This window comes from Hemitrygon akajei, chromosome 8 (assembly GCF_048418815.1).
Source record: "Hemitrygon akajei chromosome 8, sHemAka1.3, whole genome shotgun sequence".
Classification (NCBI taxonomy): domain Eukaryota; kingdom Metazoa; phylum Chordata; class Chondrichthyes; order Myliobatiformes; family Dasyatidae; genus Hemitrygon; species Hemitrygon akajei.
Window position 1 is genome coordinate 125,506,360 of NC_133131.1, and position 18,540 is coordinate 125,524,899.

Here is an 18,540-nt window from a genome sequence, read left to right on the forward strand (position 1 = left end):
AAAGATAAAATGATAAATAAGTAAATACAGACACATTTCAGATGGGCATCTTCAGGACCATCTCACTCATGTGAGCTGAGGTGAACTGCTGCTAATTTATATTTGATTAGAATAGATGTTTGAATTTTTACTCATGAAGTTTGAGGGAATAAAGTAAGCAAACTTGTCACTTTGCCTTAATCAATTTTCTAATTCACTTATCCAGACAATGTTTTGATGTAAGCAGCTTGCTGAAATGTTGAATTTTTTTTCCTTGCATATTTACTGAAGTGTTCAGGTGCAGCTCCTTCAAGCTAAGTGGATCCTTTATTATGTGTGTTTTTACCTTTCAAATGTACATGTGCATAAACAGTAACATGCATACAAAGGATATTTGAGTACAGATCCGTCTATATCAGGATGGTACGTTAGTGCTTCTTTCCTGCTGCAGTGAATTCATTGTTTTCTTAGCCTCTCATATACTGTGCAGTGTGAACCTCATTATTTGCTATGTCTTGCATTCAAGTAATTTCAACATATTCCTTTAATAGTCATTCAATGTAGACTGATTTGTTCAACATATATCCTGATTCAAACATTTCCACTAAGATTATTTTAAAACACTTTCATGTTGAACTGCATACCATTTATGAATTACAAACACACCTTTCTATGGAATGGATTCACATATTTAAAAAAATATGCTGGCTACTGACCTGTGCTAAATTATTCAATCTAAACTGGACAACAAAACTGGCCTCGGTGCCTGACAGCTCTACAACTGAAAAAAACCAGCCCAGATCTTGTGTTTGATTGTTGATTAGAATATGGATAGGAGCTGAGCTATTTGCCATGGCAACAGGAGTCATTGAAATGTTTCTACACAATCCTATGGAAAAGCAGGTAAAGAGCTCTGGAACAGAGCCTAACAAGAAGTTACAAAAACAGTAACCTGTTTTGGTGTAAAAACATTAAATACATTGATTGAATGCATAGTCCTATCAGTAGGGATGGCACACCAAGTGGGTTGAAACAATAGGGTCAGCAGAGTTGGGGCTATAGGGATGATAGCCAAATGAAATGAATTTAATAAGGAAACCACCTGCATGTGGTTCCTAGTCTTAGGCAGGAACCTGCTCAAGCTTGTTTCTTTCTCCCAATGACACAAACTCTTCAGAAAAATGTGACCTAATTTCCTGGGCAGTGGTCCCAATGAGTAGTTGGGAAATCAAATATGATTTATATTTGGTAGTTCCCCAATTGATCTGGAAATCATCGCAATCCAATTCCACGCTGGAAGTAGCCCGTTTTCATAGGTGGAGTGCCGAGGAACGAAGTGCAACATTTCTCAGCCGTATTGTTCTTAAATCTTCAGGGTTTTGTCTCAAAGCAATGAGTGCTCTTGATATGAAGGAATTTCTATTTATATCTGGTTGATTGTGGTTATTCATACTCTTGCCCTCTCCTTGAACTGCACTTAATATTCAAGCTGATTTTGTAAGTGGAAAAGATGTAGTTTAGAAACTCATTTTGGTGCATTTTCCATTTTCTGTAAGATGCCAGGATCTTGTCTGATCAAAATTCAAATATTGACAGTTGTTTTTGACTTTGCAGTTTGAAAGAAGTGGATTTATGTGTCGTGAAGCAGTAAATGATTGTGACATTCCTGAAACTTGCTCTGGAAATTCTAGTGAGGTGATTTCTTTAAGCTTGTTAAGTACTGAAACTATATTGTAAAAAAAAATTAAGTTGTTCAAACCTAACTGTATAATTTAATTGTATGAAGATTATTTGATTGTTAGTGTCCCTTAAGATAGTAACCAAATTTGTTAATGATTCTGTCCTAACATCAATTGAACTTTTCATCAATTATGTGCTTTGGCTCTGGGAACTGGTCCCAAAAGCCACATAACAGCATAAATCAATCAAACCAGCACAAGATTTTTTTTCTCTCTTGAAAGAAATCTTTATTCTAATTCATCAACCTGAAGTAAGGGATTAGTCTATTCTATTGGTGTAAGACCATGAGATTTTCATTACAATGAACAGTGGAGATATTTTTGACTTTTTATTTTAATGGCTTTAAAATAGATGACAGTAATATTTATTGAAAATATTTATATGCTTCACTCCATAATTAGGGCCTAGCTTTAAGTGTCTTTAGATTTGAATAAAGACTTCATAGCCTTCTGTGATGAATCCTTGCTGAACCAACATTGCCGGCTTAATGTACCCACCTATGAGGTTCTGGTCTGCTCTTACTATGTGCAGTAGTTATCATCTCGAGCATAACTGACCCTACAGTCTAATCATTCCCTGGATGACACCTTCTGATTGATAATTTATATCTGTTCTTTAGCATTGCTACAGGAAGTCAATTAAGAATGCTTAATAAAAATTTACAGTAATTCAATGGGTTAAATCTGCATGTATTGTATAGGCACCCAGATCACATCCTATGCAATGTTATACCTAATACAATTAATTATTCTGTATAGAATACCCATGAAAGTATTATCTGATTACACTAACAATTTCAATTTTTCCCAAGTGTCCACCAAATGTACATAAACTAGATGGCTACATCTGTGACAACGATCAGGTGAGTAAGAAAAGCAAAATTCTGTCTTTGATGAAGGTTGGAAATAAAGAACATAAGATGTTGCAAATGGTCAGCAGATCAGACAGTATCTGGGAAGCAAAACAAAACTCACCTAAGATTCTAGGTCAGTGAAAAATCACTTAACGTGAAATGTTGGATCAGATGCTGTTGCAGGAAGCCGCTCTCACCTCCATCACAGCCGATGATCAGCAAGTGATCAAGCGTATCTGGTGCGGATTCAGAGAACCTACCCTACGAGGGGCTCTACCAATGTACTGAAGGAACCCACTTCCAATATTTCCCTGAAGCTTTCACAGTTTGCAAAGGCTCGCTACCAGCTTTTCAGGCTATCAGAATATCCAGTGTTTTTGAATGCCTCTGACATTCAAAAGAATTAGTAAAGTGACACAAGTTAAAATTATTCAAAGAAATAGCTAAACCGGACGTCAATAAAAATCTGAAATAAAATAAGTACCTTGCCCTTTACGTTTTTCTTTAGAGCCCTCCAATCCAGTTGCGATCAGTGGGGTCTGAAGGTCCAGAACAACGTAGCACAAGGGCTGTGAGCCAGCTCTCCACAATAAGTCATGGTAGAACTTGACAAGATCCATGGGGAATCTAACAGCAAAGCACCTTGATAAATGTAGTGGCTCTGTTACTAAATGAGTCTCGATTTCCACGTTTCACTAAAAATGTGTGCAAGACCTGAACTTGCTGGCATGTAAGCAGATAAATGCTGCTGATACCATTTGAAACCTCTGGCATTTAACAGAATACTGTTTCCTCCTCCTTAGGTAGTCACTAAAGTAGCCAAAATTATGAAGTACCTGAACAAAATAATGAGGAAGGAAGTTCCCGTTAGCCAAGAGGACAAAAGTTTATGGGTCTTATTGCGGGTTATGGGGTGGGAATACATAGATCTAAATAATGGTCAGAAGGATTAGAAGGAAGTTGAAGATTTTTTTCCAGCCACTCAAAGGTAGAGGTCTAGAATTCACAACCTGAAAGATGGTAGAGGAGAAACCCCTATTTTCATGTTTGATCAGCACCTGGAAGTGGTCCTGAAAACCTCTGAACTGCTGGGTAGGGAGCAAGTGATGGAAGGTGAGATTAGGCTTTTTAAATGGTTCATGCAAGAGGGGCCTTCTGTGCCATAAAGTTCTTGTGATCTTCTAAGATCCTGCTTTATCTGCTGAGAAATTTCCACACTTCATTCTTTTCATAGCAGATTCGTAGCAGGGTTTGTGATTTTCTTTGGTGAAACAGATTGCTCTGTAAAGTCTTTGTTTGTACTTACAGGGACGCTGTTATAGAGGGAGGTGCAAAACTAGGGAGCGGCAGTGCAAATATGTGTGGGGAGAAAGTAAGTTGAATGAATAAATTGTAAGGAAATAAAACATATTTTAATCGATTCCTATATTCATATTTTATTTTACATTGTAGTTTTTAAATGATTATTGCATGGGAATATACATTTTCTTCATAAAAATGTACTTTTGTAGCCTCTTCTGAGTTCAGATCCTTCTCCCATTGAATGTTCCTGACAACTGCGTATTGACTTCCTTGCATAAAATCAGCCATGTTGTGATTGGAATCAGTTAGCTTCATCAGAACTTCAGATAAATAAAGTTCCTTCTGGTTTTAGGTGGGGTCTGCCCTTCCTGTTGTTCATAAGAGTTGATTGCAATTCAAGATAGTTAAGATAGTTAGATAATCATGTATAAACCACCTGGGCTTACAGGCATAACTCTGCTGGAACTTTTTGATGATATCCAGCATATCAGCCTGTTATTTTTGGCCAGTGAGCCAATTGAATGAATTAAATTTATGGCTTCAAATTAATGGCAGGGCACATGCTGACATAAACTTCCAAGCATACCCACTGGGAACCTCTGTAGGTGTGGGGCAAGGGAGTGTTCTGGTTTGCAGTCAGATGGTGAGCATCCACACCACTAGGGCCACACCTAGAGTTCTTTGAAATTCTAAAGTAGTTTGGTGAGAAAGGGGCATTCTCAGTTTTCCCACATCCCTTGAAAACATTAGAGACCTTATAAAGTTTCCAATTTTCCTTTATTAAACCAGGCCACGATAATGTTTAAAATCTTAACTATTTATCAGTTGAAGGTCTCCTAGTCTGCCCAGGAATACCATTGCCAGATCCTGTAAAACGCCTGTACTTCTGAATCAGATTGCTTGGGAACCAGCCCCTTGTAATAGTCAACAATATGGGATGAATGACTGCAGTCCCCAGACGACCATGAAGAAAGCCTTGAGAGAAGGCTTTGTTTAGACTGGACTTGCTGTCAGTGTGAATGCATTATCTGGCTAGTTATTGATTCATAAACCAGTTTTTTGTGGTTTCTCTGACTGCCTTCATAGATTTTCAATCATTCAGCAAACATCTGTTGCAAAGCTGTCGTGCAAATAGGTCGTTTTACAATCTGTATTTCTTCTCTGACATTCTTTTCATGACAGACTGATAGCTTTATTTATGATCTGAAGCAAATTTATTTAATTTGTCAGAAACTAACAAGTATCTTCTTTTTAGAAGCAAGAGCTGCAGACCAATTATGTTACGAGAAACTTAACATTGAAGGAACAGAGAAAGGAAATTGTGGCAAAGACAAAGGCACATGGATTCAATGCAATAAACAGTAAACAAACATTTCATTAATACTATTATAGGCATTTAAAATGAGCTGCTTGTTGGCTGTCTTTTCTCTGGACCTATTGCACAAAGGTAATGTTACTCTTATTGCACAAAAAAGCATTCTTCTCCATAGACATGGCCAATGTCACATATATCATGTTGCTTGATAATCAAGCATCTTACGAAAGAATAGATAGCAATTTTAAGTTTTAACATTTAATCAAATTGTACAGAAGAAAAGTACTGCAGATGCTGGTCATGTGAAAAACAACAGGAAGTTGAAAGGCTTATCAGCCTGAAAATAACACTGTTTTTCTCGCCGGGGTGGTGCCTGAACAGCTGAATAGTCCCAACATGTTCTGTTTTTATTACAGTCTTAAAGAATTTGGTGTTGTGCATAATACCCACAAAATGCTAGAAAACATAAATTTCTCTGAAATTTATTTTTCATTCTATTTAAATGTTTAGATTAAGCATATTCATTAAGGTGATATACAAATAAATCTTTTGCAATAAAATCTTTACATCTGTACCTCCCTTACTACTCCTCACAGCTAAGGGCGAAATTAGTTTCCACCTTTGGTGTATCAGTCTCTCATTAACAGTCTTGGGCCTCCTTTGTTTAATAGGAAACAGCTGAGCATAGATAGTTACTGCTAACACAAAACTCCAGCCCAGGCAACAGCCTTATTAAGGCACCCTCTCTAGTGCTGTCACATCCTTCATGTAGAGTGGAGACATGCTGCAAGTACAACATGAACATCACAAGTCTCTTTAAAGTGCTGTAAAGTCTTGGAGACAGTCAAAGCAAATTAATTCAGTATTATGTAAATGCCTTAACAAAACTGAGATTTGCAACTTGTTGAACGTTGCTTTACTCAATATATAAAGTACGTTGAACACTAGAACCGACTTTGTAAAAAATTATTATGTAACCGCGAGGGGCTGGTGGAATAACATAATGCTTTACAGTGCCAGGAACTCGGGTTCATTTCCCACTGCTGTCTGGAAGCAGTTGGTGTACTCTCTCCCCGTAACCACATGGGTTTCCTCAGGGCACTTGGGTTTCCTCCCGTAATTCAAAGATATTCGAGTTAATAGGTTAATCAGTTATATGGGAGTAACTGGGTCACGTGGGTTCATTGGGCTGGAAGGGTCTGTTAGTTACTGTGCTATATCTTATGTAAGAATACTTATTTGAGATTTATCCTAGCTCTTATGAGCTGTGCTATAAAAAGACGTTCAAAGTAAATTTATTATCAAAGTACATATGCGTCACCATATGAGCATGCTCAGTAAATAAATATAGAATAATAACCAACTTGGGCATTCAACCAGTGTGCAAAAGACCACAAACTGTTCAAGTACAAAAAGAAAGAAATAATAATAACACTAAATTAGTAAGCAATAAGTATTGAGAACATGAGATGAAGAGTCCTTGAAAGCAAGTCCAAAGGTTGTGGGAACATTCAATGATGGAGCAGGTGAAGTTGAGTGGAGTTATTCCCTCTGGTTCAAGAACCTGATGGTTGAGGGGTGATAACTGCTCTGAGTCCAGAGGGTCCTGTACCTTCTTCCTGATGACAGCAATGAGAAGAAAGCATGGCCTGGGTGGTGGGGGTCCTGCTTTCCTGCAACAACAGTTTGTGTAGATGTGCTCACTGGTGGGAAAGGCTTTACCTGTGATGGAATGGGCTGTATTCCTATTTTTTGTAGGATTTTCTGTTCAAGGGCTTTGGTGTTTCCATACCAGGCTACAATGCAGCCAGTCAACATGCTCTCTACTACATATCTATAGAAGTTTGTCAAAGTTTTAGATGTCATGCCAAATTTTCACTAACTCCTAAGGAAGTAGAAGTGCTGCCATGCTTTCTTCATAACTGCAGTTACATGCTGGGCCCAGGACAGGTCCTCTGAAATAATAACACTGAGAAATTTAGATTTGCTGACCCTCTCCATCTCTGATCCTCCGATGAGAGCTGCCTCATGATCTTCTGGTTTCCTCATCCTGAAATCAATATCCAGCTCCCTGATCTTGCTGATATTGAGCAAGAGGTTGTTGTTAAGGGCACCACTCAGCCAGATTTTCAGTCTCCCTCCTATATGCTGTTTTGTCACCAGTGGTGTCATCAGCAAACTTGAATATGTCATTGGAGCTGTGCTTAGCCTCACAGTCATAAGTGTAAAATGAGTAGAGCAGAGGGCTAAGCACACAACTTTGTGAAGAGATACAGCTAGCAATATGCAGATAAGAAATTCCTACAAGTATATCATGCAGATGCTGGTGATCGATGATGGAAGCTAAGTAATAGATATAGGTCAGGATATGGTGAAGAATTTTCCTAATCTTCTTTGAAATGGGACCTCATTGCTTTTACGTCTGCCTCATTGGAGGAGATAGAGCCTTGTAAAGAACATTTTCAAATAGTATTATGTGAAGATAACAGCCTAGGCTTGTGTTCAGTCACTAGAGTGGGGCTGCTGCTTAAGAGGTGAAAAGTTACCTGTATATCAGAGTTAATAGTACAGAGAAATTGACTGAAAAGTGTTCTTAAGGTTGTACACCGCTTTGCTGTTCTTTCTTTTTAAATGTCAGTATTTGAGTGTTCTTCAGTTACTATCTGTAGTGTACTTCTGTTAAGACTAAATTTGACTTGTCAGCGATGAATACCTCTGAACACTTGAAAGACTGTCCACCAAACCTCCTCTGCCTTTTTGGGTGTTCAAAGTACTGTAGACGGACAAGAAACCACCACAAGCAGCTGGAGTCATAGAGTACAGCAGCACAGAAATGCCCCTTTGCCCCAACCTGACCATGCCAACAAGATATCTGTCCAATCCAGTCCCATTTTCTTGCATTTGGTCCATATCCCTCTTAACCTTGACTGCCCATGTGCTCATCCAAATGCCTTTTAGATGTTGATTAGGAAGAGTGGATTGAGAAGCATTTAGTGGTCAAATGATGTAAAAAGCAATTGAGAAAGAAAGGTCTGCGCCTGTACAGTAATTTTTGTATCTTCAGACTTACCCTTACATCAGAATCAAAATCATATATATTATCACTGACCTAGATGACACAAAATCTGTTATTTTGCATCAGCATTACAATGCAAAGATGTAAATTTACTGTAAGTTATAAGATAAATAAATAGTGCAACAAAAGGAATAATGAGGCCGTGTTTATGGGTTCATGGACTGTTCAGGAATATGATGGCAGAGGGGAAGAAGCCATTTTGAATCATTGAGTGTGGGGTCTTCATTCTCCTGCACCTCATCCCCCATGGTTGCATGTCCCAAATGGTGAGGGTCTTTAAGTGATGGATGCCACCTACTTGAAACACCGCCTCTTGAAGATGTCCTCGGGGTGAGAGGATTTTGCCCACAATGGAGCTGGCTGAGTCTACAGACTTCTACAGCCTCTTGCAATCCTACACCTTGGAGCCTCTATACCAGGCTGTGATACAGTCAATCAGAATGCTCTGCGCCATACTGGTATAGAAATTTGCTAGTCTTTGGTGACATACCCAATCTCTTCAAACTCCTAATGAAATAAGGCTGCTGGCATGCTATCTCCATGATATTGCATCAATGTGTTGCCCCCCCCCCCCCCCAGGATATATGTTGAGTGTGAGGCTTTTGTTGTGACTCCACTTATCCAGGTGGTCTCACTTGTTGCCATCTGAGATTCTGCCAGCAACAGTGGTGTTGTCAGCAAATTTGTCGGTAGCATTTGAGCTGTACCTAGCCACACAGTAACAAACATAGAGAGAGTAGAGGGGCGATGCACCTATGTTGAATATGAGCAAAGAGGAGATGTTAAAGATACACCCTGATTGTGGTCTACCGATAATGAATGTAAGGATAAGATTGCAGAGGCAGGTACAGAAGCCCATGTTTTGAAGCTTGATGATTGGTAGTGAGGGAATTATGCAGTTGAGCACCAAATTGTAATCAATAAATGGCAGCCTAACATACACTCAATGGCCACTTTATTAGGTACACCTGTACACCTTTTTAATGCAAATAACTAATCAGCCAATCATATGGCAGCAACTCCATGCATAAAAGCATGCAGACGTGTTCCAGAGGTTCAGCCGTGGTTCAGACCAAACATTAGAATAGGGAAGAAATGTAATCTAGGTGACTTTGACCGTGGAATCATCGTTGGTGCCAGATAGGGTGGTTTGAATATCTCAGAAATGGCTATTCTTGATTTTCATGCACAATAGTCTCTAGAGATTACAGAGAATAATGTGGTAAATAAAGACATCCAGTCAGCAGCGGTTCTGTGGGCAAAAGAGCCTTGATAATGAGAGAGGTCAGAGGATAAAGGCCAGTCTGTTTCAAGTTGACAGGAGGGTGATAGTAACTTTAATAACCACGTGTTATCACAGTGGTGTGCAGCACTGAACGCACGTTGCATCGAGCCTTGAACCTTGGATTGGAGATCATGAACACACACTCAGTTCCCACTTGAGTAGGTACAAGGGATACCTAATCAAGTGGCCACTGAATGTATGGGTATTTTTACAGTTGCCTGGGTGCACCAAAGGTAGACAATCTTATCAGTTGATTTTAGTATAGCAAGGTTATACATGGGGAATGAGTGAGGTGACTAATTACTATTTCTCAATTTTGCATTGCTTGACCTGGAATATTTTACACTTTAACTTCCCCTTTGACCTTATTACTGAGCTATCTGTGGAAAGATTTCCATGAATGCAGCAATGGTTGATTTAGCATAAATTAGATTGCTGCATGGTGCTTTACAAATCAAACTCATGGGAAGCTTCCCATGCATTTTTGAAAATTTTCATTAAACTGCTCCTCAATGGTTTAACTAACTTAAACTGTGAATCATAACATGGTTTCTTTCAAATTCCAACCCCAATTTATACAAGGTAAATTCATTGTTACTTGGTACGTAAAGTTAAATTTCAAAGGAGGGGAAAACAGAATATAAATATGTAATGATCAGGTTGTTTGAACAATGTGGAAAATGCATTCTGCGTGTGGTGCCAGTGTTAATTGTCTGTCTTATCAAATCCAGAGATGTGCTTTGTGGTTACCTGCTGTGTGCTGATACATCCGGTGTGCCACGAGTAGGGGAACTATCAGGTGACATGACGATGACCTCATTCTTGCAGAAGCATAAACACATCAACTGCAGGTAATTTACTATATCTCTGATACACAAACTACAAAACAACCAAATGGAAATGTTTGTGCTTTGTGAGCAAACGCTATAGAGTAACAGCCATTGGGGTTGTCCTGTGAAGATGAACTGAGCCTATAATTATTGCAGCTTATATGATCCTTTTACACCTATGAAATTCCAAGAGGGTTTAACCGGGTAGATACTGAGGAACTGTTTCCCCTAGATGGTCTGTCATTGTGAGCTAAGATATGGCAAATAATTGGAAGGCTGTAATGATGGAATTGTCTATCCTAGGGACAGTGGATTTTCAGTTCACAAATGCATTTCAAGCTGTAGATTAATAGGTTTTAGGATAACAGCTTGAAAATTGACAACATGGATCTTGTAGGGTAGAAAGGGTTGAGGTAAGTTCATAATCAGAATCAGGTTTCTTACTACCGACATATGACATGATATTTGTTTGAGGCAGCAGTAAAGAGAAATTCATTAAAAATACTATGAGTTACAAATAAATGAATAATAAAGATTGCAAAAGAGGTAGTGTACAGGAGGTGGTGTACATGGGTTTATAGCTATTTTAATAGTGAGGGTCCTTAATGATGGATGCTTTTATATTCTTATGAATGTCTACCATTTATGATGACAGAAATTAATTATCGCAAAAATTATACAGGCTTCATAATATTCCTTGCTTTACAATGTTGGATTATGTAATTTGTTATTTTCTTTGCAGTTTAACAATTTATGCCTGCTTGTGTTTTATATACAATAACTAGCTATATACACGTAACTGTTTAGTATGTTTCCTCATGGTCATAGAGTGTATTTGCATTGTGTCCCTAGTGCTTACAGTTCTTCTGTTGCTTTCTGAAGCTTATTGATATTGCATTACTTGAATAGGGCTATCTGATTCGTTAACTCTTATCTACAAATTTGAATGGAACGTCTGTTTATCTGAGGTATAAGAAGGGCTGAACATGTTGATTTGCTTTGCCTTTGTCTTTCCCTTCCCTTACTAGAGCTCTGATTAGCCCCATTTCCAATTATCTTTGTTCTGTTAGCGCTTAATAAAATAATTGTGGCGCAACAAATTTTATGCCTTTTTCTTTACTTCCGAAAGCACCTTGGATCAAAAACATCCGAATCCATTAGCAAATAATGTATCAGTGTGGCTACTCATACCACTGGGCTCAGACGTCTGAGGTCTAGCGAGTGGAGAAGTCCCGCTTAAAAAAAATGTTCCAGCTCCGGTTTCCTATCGTCATTGGATACGACAGGAAACCACCATAATTGGGTAAATTTTCCAGCCCACAGCCTTGTACCCAACAGTATATTGTCAACCTTGCACTGTTCCCAACAGCAGAGTTGGATGTCCTAGGAATTCATAAGGAAAGAAGTGGGATTTTCTGGTATATATTTGCAATGTGCATATGTTGGATCAGTTTCATCTTTTGCATTGTTTTCTTCCTCTTGCATTTTTTTTTTTGTTGCTACTGTATTTTCATTCAAAAGAATTGGAAATGGGAGCTTTGAGACTGTTTCACTTGGTGTTACAAAACCTCTCACAGAATGACCTCCCTTCCCCACAATGTGAACTGTTAATACCTAAAACACTTCTCTGTACCAGTGTTGATGATCAGCCCTCTACTTTGTCATCACCACAGTTTCCTTTTAATGATGTGCCTTGCTTGCACTAAGAGGCTTCTCAAACAGGCTAGGTTCTTCTTCATCTGCAATGCAAGTATTAGGTATTGAGCGAGCCCACATGTATTATGATAGTTTAGTTAGACTCAGAGTGATAATACGGCATGGTATCAATGTTCAGTAAAGTCAGTGCTCTGCCTGTGACTGCAAGAAGCTGCAGAGAATGATGGACATGGCTCGGTACATAATGGAAACTACCTTCCCTTCTAAAGACTCCGAGTGTGTGTACACTATTTGTTTTCTCAGCCAAGCAGCCAACATAATCAAAGAAACCATCCACCCAGCATTCTTCCCATTCCCATCAGGCAGAAGATACAAAACTCTGAAATTACATATCACAAGGCTCAAGTACAGCTTCTACCCCGCTGTTGTAAGACTATAGAATAATTTCCTAGTGCAGTAAGATGTACCCTTGATCTCACAATCTACCTTATTATGACCTTGCACCTTATTGTGAATCTGTACTGCATTTTCTCCGTAACTGTAACACTTCATTCTGCACTTTGTTATCGTGTTACCTCATTGTACTGTTGTAATGAATTGACCTAAGTTAACAAATTTTACGACACATGCCGGTGATAATAAACCTGATTCTGATTACACGAACAGTATGCAAGACAAGTTTTTCATTGTACCTTTGTACGTCTAACAATCATAAACCTACTTGCCAATTGCCCACATTTAACCCATCTCTCACTTAACTCCTCCTTTCATGTACTTATCCAGATGACTTTTATTATTTTTATATTGAATCTGCCTCAGCTACATTCTCTGATATTGCATTCTATATGTACATTACCCCTGCATGAAAAAGGTACCCTCGGGCTGCTTTTATATTTACATCTCTCAGCTTAAACCTATGCCCTCTAATTTTGAATTCCCCTTTCCTGGGAGAAAGACTGCGTGCATCTACCCTATCTATAGCCCTCCCTCATGGTTGATAGAGCTGATTTTCCTAAAAAGTAAATTCTCGGCACCCTTGTACCCAACAGCCATTTGGTCTCTTTTTCTCTTTTAATAGACAGGTGATCAGTGCTGACCGCTGTCCCAGGTCAACTTCAGTAAAAAGCTAAATCAGGTGGGGAGTGCACTCATGATGCCTGATGTCCTGACCCACCAGAAGCAGCCATGAATGCCTCCTTAATTTCATTCCAGCCATCAGAAATGATGTCATTATCAGCTGCCAATTGATTACTGGTTGTATCAGACTTATGACTTATTCATTTCATTGCTATAATTTACTTTAATTGCATGCATTGTCAACCTTGATTCAGAAAAGCAATTGCAATCAGGTGATGTTAATTTAACTAAATTTCTATAGAATCTCTTCATTTCCATCTCAGTTCAATTGTTCTATTTTGTTTAGGGACATCAATAAATTTTATTATTTTTCAATTAACAGTTGTGATTCAAGCTTAAACTTTTCTCAGTTTTTGCAAATTGCACATACTAGATAGCACATTTTTTTGGCATAAAACCTAAAATGCTTCCATATTCTCCAAGGGTAAAAATTGGTAGGAAGATATTACTAGCTTCACAACAGTTGCTTATTTGATTTTTATCTTATTCTTTAATTCTGTACACCTCAGACTTTCAGGACAACTCTGAGTCCTGGCACTTGCAGAAATTCTCTAATGACTCTGAGGTGGTTGAGTGTATCAGAGATGGGCAGGAGTTGGAGTACAGAGGACTGGTGGACAAGCTTGTGGAGTGGTGTGGGAGGAATCACCTGCTCCTGAATGTGCCAAAACCAGGGAGATGGTGATTGATTTTACGAGCAATAGGACTGTGACGAATCCTGTATGCATTCTGGGAGAAGAGGTTGTGGTGGTGGAGGAGTGCAAACACTTAGGTGTTCACCTTACAGCAGACTTGACCGGAAAACCAGCACAAAGGCTGTTTATGAGAAGGGGATGAGCAGACTCTGTTTTCAAAGGAAGTTGAGATCCTTTAATGTGTGCAGCAGGACGTCAGAGATCTTGTACCATTCTGTTGTAGCGAGTGCAGTCTTCTTTGCAGCGCTATGTTGGGGGAGCAGCAACGATGCTGGTAATACAAAAAGACTAAATAAACTTATCAAGAAGACTGGATTTGTCCTTGGCTACAGCCTGGACTCTTTTGAGTTAGTGGTGGTGAGGTGGTCACTAAACAAATTGTTATCTGTTATGGACAATCCGGCACATCCTCTCCATGACCTACTGAATAAGCGGCAGAGAACCCTTTCGAACAGACTCATTCATCTCCGCTGTCATGAGGATCATTACAGAAGATCTTTCCTACCGAATGCAATTAGCATAGACAACAGTTCATCTCTGTGCGACAGGAGAACACACATCATAGCACAAGAGTGTCTGTTTTACTATTTTGTACATTATTATTGCACATTGGTACATTATTATTGTGTATATTATTAGTCTGCACTTCACTTTTAGTTAAATCTGCACACTAAGTGTGTTTTTAAATGTTGCTGCTGCAGCAAAAGAATTTCCCTCTCGGGATCAATAAAGTACTTATTATTATTATTATTATTAATTCCTATTTTAAAGTGCAACAGTTGTGTTTAATGCCCATATGCACTGCTCACTTCAGCTTCATTCTCTGATAACTCAATTCCTAATTCCCTTCATAAGCTAGAAAACTTAGATTATATAACCTTGAAATCACCTCCAGGAAAGAAGCAAATCCGGTTTCCTCAGCTAAATACAGTTAATCTCATACCCATCCTCTCTAGTCAGATGATAGACTCAAGTTATACAGAAACAATGGTGAAGTAGCATTTAGTTAAATTTTTAGGCTAGCAGAGGTCTGAACTATTGATCCAATGACATCGGTTCAAATTCCACAGCTAAGGAATATAAATTCACGTTACTAGGGCAGCATAGTTGCATAGCTTGTATGATTGCTGGCTTGGAACTCCAGTGACGTGAGTTCAGCCCTGACCTCTAGTGTTGATTATATGAAGTTTGAATGTTCTCTTTGTAACCACATGGATTCTCTCCAGAATTCACATTTTCTGCCTTCTTCCAAAGACGTGGTTTGGGAAGTTAAGGGCTACTAAACAGGGAAGAATTTACAGAGTACTCTTTGGTTAAAATCTCTGAACGTTTATTAGTCTTTTGTAAAAAGAACTGTCAGTCTCTGTGTTTTCTTGTTTGCATAATTGGTCTTTCATGTTTTCTAGTGGTGGCCATGTCATATTAGATGAAGACACTGATCTGGGATATGTGCAAGATGGAACTCCTTGTGGGCAAGACAGAATGTGTATCAATCACAAATGTCTTCCTCTGAAAGCATTTAATTTTAGTACCTGCCCTGGCACTAGTGGTGCAAAGAGATGTTCAGGACATGGGGTAGGTCAATAAAATTGTTTAGTTATTTAATAGTTGGTGTCTATGCTGAAACTGAGTAACTTAACTTTCTTTTAACTCCAATCCACTCTTCGCAACCTAGATAAGTTTTTGTAATAGACTGGATGAAGAGTTTCATAAATAATAACATTTATATTATGAAATGGGTACTCGTGCATGGGTGATTGGTTTTGTGTATTTTCAATTTAAACAGACTAAGCAAATAAAATAAACCAGATAATTGAAAAATTGTAAAATTAATGGAATTCTAATAATAGAAAAAAGTCTAATTTAACACATTCCAGAAGTATTTCAAACCATAAGGTTAAAGTTGGCCTGAAATTAATAGAGGATTTGAAAGCTTTTTTTTTCAAAATTTAATTAATATTCTAAGATATGTGCATTTTCAATTTGAATTTTTAGAAATATAGTCAATTTTATTATAAATACATGTAAATGTTCACTTTTGGTAAAGTTAAATGTTTAATGTAATTGATACACAATGTTGACATTTCAGATGGATTGCTATTGATGTGTATTTTATCTTGTCTGCTTTTGCCTTGGGGAATTTCACTGTTCACCTCAGGAGACCAGTTATCACAGATGTAATCTGATCATTCAAATGTTGTTTTATTATACAATTAGCTGCTGCTTGCTTGAAGACCTCCTACAAGATATGAGGCAAAATTCAGTATTCATAGTATTCCTTTTAATTAAGTTGTCCATCTGTTAAAGATACTATGGTCAATTAGAAAATTAATTTGGTAACTACTATATTGCAATGTGGTCACCATTTCTTCATTCATGATTTGTTACAGGACGATCACTCAAGGTTCTGTTTGCTGACACTACTTGCTCTCCTGATATGCGAACATTGGTAGCCCAGAAAAATAGCAGACAAAATCTTTCTAATTATAACTTACAGAAAGAGAAACTCGTGTTTCAAATTTAGCAAATGTGTACTTCAAAATATAATACTGTCACTTTTTTAAAGATTTTGAACATCATGACTGCTTTTGTTCGGGTATATTACCTCTATGCAGTGGTGATTCTATTTTGTGAATATATAGGAAGCTAATTGAAAGGAGTGTTTTGTGGTCAGAGTTAAAGATGTGGACAAATGTAAAATATGAATCATGGCATTATTTTAATCTTTTAACTTATTAATCTAAAATGTCCTGCAAAATAATCTTACAAAATAAATGTTAATTTTTGTGAAGATTTTTGAATATAGCATTGTATGCAAATATCACAAAGAAATAATAATCATGAAGAGCCATCCCTCACCTGCTAATCTTGGAATATATGTTCAGAAATAATTGAGCATTGCATCTTGTTGATTGCTGTTTCAATTATGAGGCAAAGGATTAATTTTCCATTGAAAATGCATATCTACCAAATGCAAAAAAACATTGTAAGTATTGTTTGTACTGAATTTATATTGCAATAGATAAAATGTTGAATGCAGTGACACATGGCAAATAATTCCAGGAAAGACTAACTTGGTCTTTCCTAATGTGAACACTGAAGAAGATTTACAAATTATCCTGCCTTTCAGTAGTGGTGACTTCTTGTACTGGAACATGAAATAGAGATTGCAGGAATTATCCCATCACTGAGTGTGATAAATTGTTTATATTATATTGGTGCCAGCAACGTTGTATGAAAAGATGCTATATTAACAGAACAATTGTGTTTTAGATCAGACTGCTGCCATTGTATATGACAGTTTGATATGTCCATTGCACATATTTATGTATAGCTTTCACAGCTCTAGATTTTTTCCATCATCATGAAAATACAATGATTGAAAATTAGTTTTGAGATTAGGTTTAGAGATTCTGAGCAAACAGACTTTGAAGGATTATATACAGGTAGCTCCACTTTAATGCATATTTCCATAATGTGAATTGGTTATAACATGATTGATGGATTAGGGAACACTATTTGCATTGCACAGGCTGCATTGGACATAACACAGTTATGATATTTAATGGGGTAGAACTTTTATGAGTTGGATAATTGGCGCTGATCTAAGGGGTAAGTATGAACCATCAGTATCAACCTGCTGCCCAAAATTTGGAGTTTATTCAAGCCAAATGTGAAGTGCTACACTTTTGGAGGTCAAAGGTAAAGGATAGTATACTATTAATGGCAGGATTCGTAATGGTGTTGATGTGCAGAAGGATCATGGCGTCCAAGCCTATTGTTCCCTCAACATGGCAACACAAGTTGATAGGGTTGTAAAGAAGGCATATTGCATACTTGCCTTTATTAGTTGGACCAATGAGTTCAAGAGTCTGGAAGTTATGGTGCAGCTTTATAAAACTCCTGGCAAGACCACATCTGAGGTATCCCATTGCAGAAAGGAAGTAGAAGCTTTGGATGTGGTGCCTGGATGAGAGGGCATGTGCTGTAAGGAGAGTCTGGACAAACTTGGATTGTTTACTCTAGAGCAGAAATGGGTGAGGGGAAATCTGATAGAAGTTTATAAAATTATGAGGCATAGATAGACAGCTGGTATCTTTTTTCCTGGGTCATAAATGTTTAAGATGAGTGGGGGTAATTTCAAAGGAGATGTGCAAGGTGGATACAATATAGGTGTTTAAAAGGCTGTTAGAAAGCATAAAATAGAAAGAATTGAGGGATATGGACATTGTGTAGTCAGAAGGGATTAGTTGTTGTTAATTGCTAGTTTAGTTTGCTGCAGCATTGTGTGTTGAAAGCCCTGATCCTATGCTGTAAATTCTATATTCCAATTTCAGAACAGCAAGGAAACTTACAGCTTGCAGAAGCTAATCTGTTTGGGTCTTTTGCATTTGTTCATTTATCCTGACCCTCCTCACACTTGTAGGGAGGGACAAAGACTGCTAGTTCATCACAGATCTGAAAGCAGATTCCAGCTCTCTCCTAGATTTGTGAGCAATAATGCTGAAAACCTAAACCAAGCACTAACCTTAATCCAGCAGTTTCTGAGTAACTACAGTTGTGGGAAATTTAAAAAGGAACTTCTGAGAACCAAATGAGCAGGAAATGATTCTGGCATTTCTGCTTTAAATAACCACATGCATATAAAGTCTCTTGGACAATTAAGTTCATC

General features: G+C 37.9%; 1 protein-coding gene across 9 annotated transcripts in view; it reads left to right on the top strand.

Moving 5' to 3' along the window:
• The window catches only part of adam22 (ADAM metallopeptidase domain 22), a 309,560-nt gene that overhangs the window by 240,773 nt on the left and 50,247 nt on the right, over positions 1-18,540 (top strand). For all 9 annotated transcript variants that reach the window (XM_073054560.1, XM_073054561.1, XM_073054562.1 and 6 more), the window contains 6 exons: positions 1,594-1,674; positions 2,531-2,581; positions 3,881-3,944; positions 5,130-5,235; positions 10,282-10,401; positions 15,275-15,443. In XM_073054560.1, coding sequence (XP_072910661.1) covers positions 1,594-1,674; positions 2,531-2,581; positions 3,881-3,944; positions 5,130-5,235; positions 10,282-10,401; positions 15,275-15,443 — 591 coding nt within the window. The remainder of the gene's footprint in view (positions 1-1,593; positions 1,675-2,530; positions 2,582-3,880; positions 3,945-5,129; positions 5,236-10,281; positions 10,402-15,274; positions 15,444-18,540) is intronic.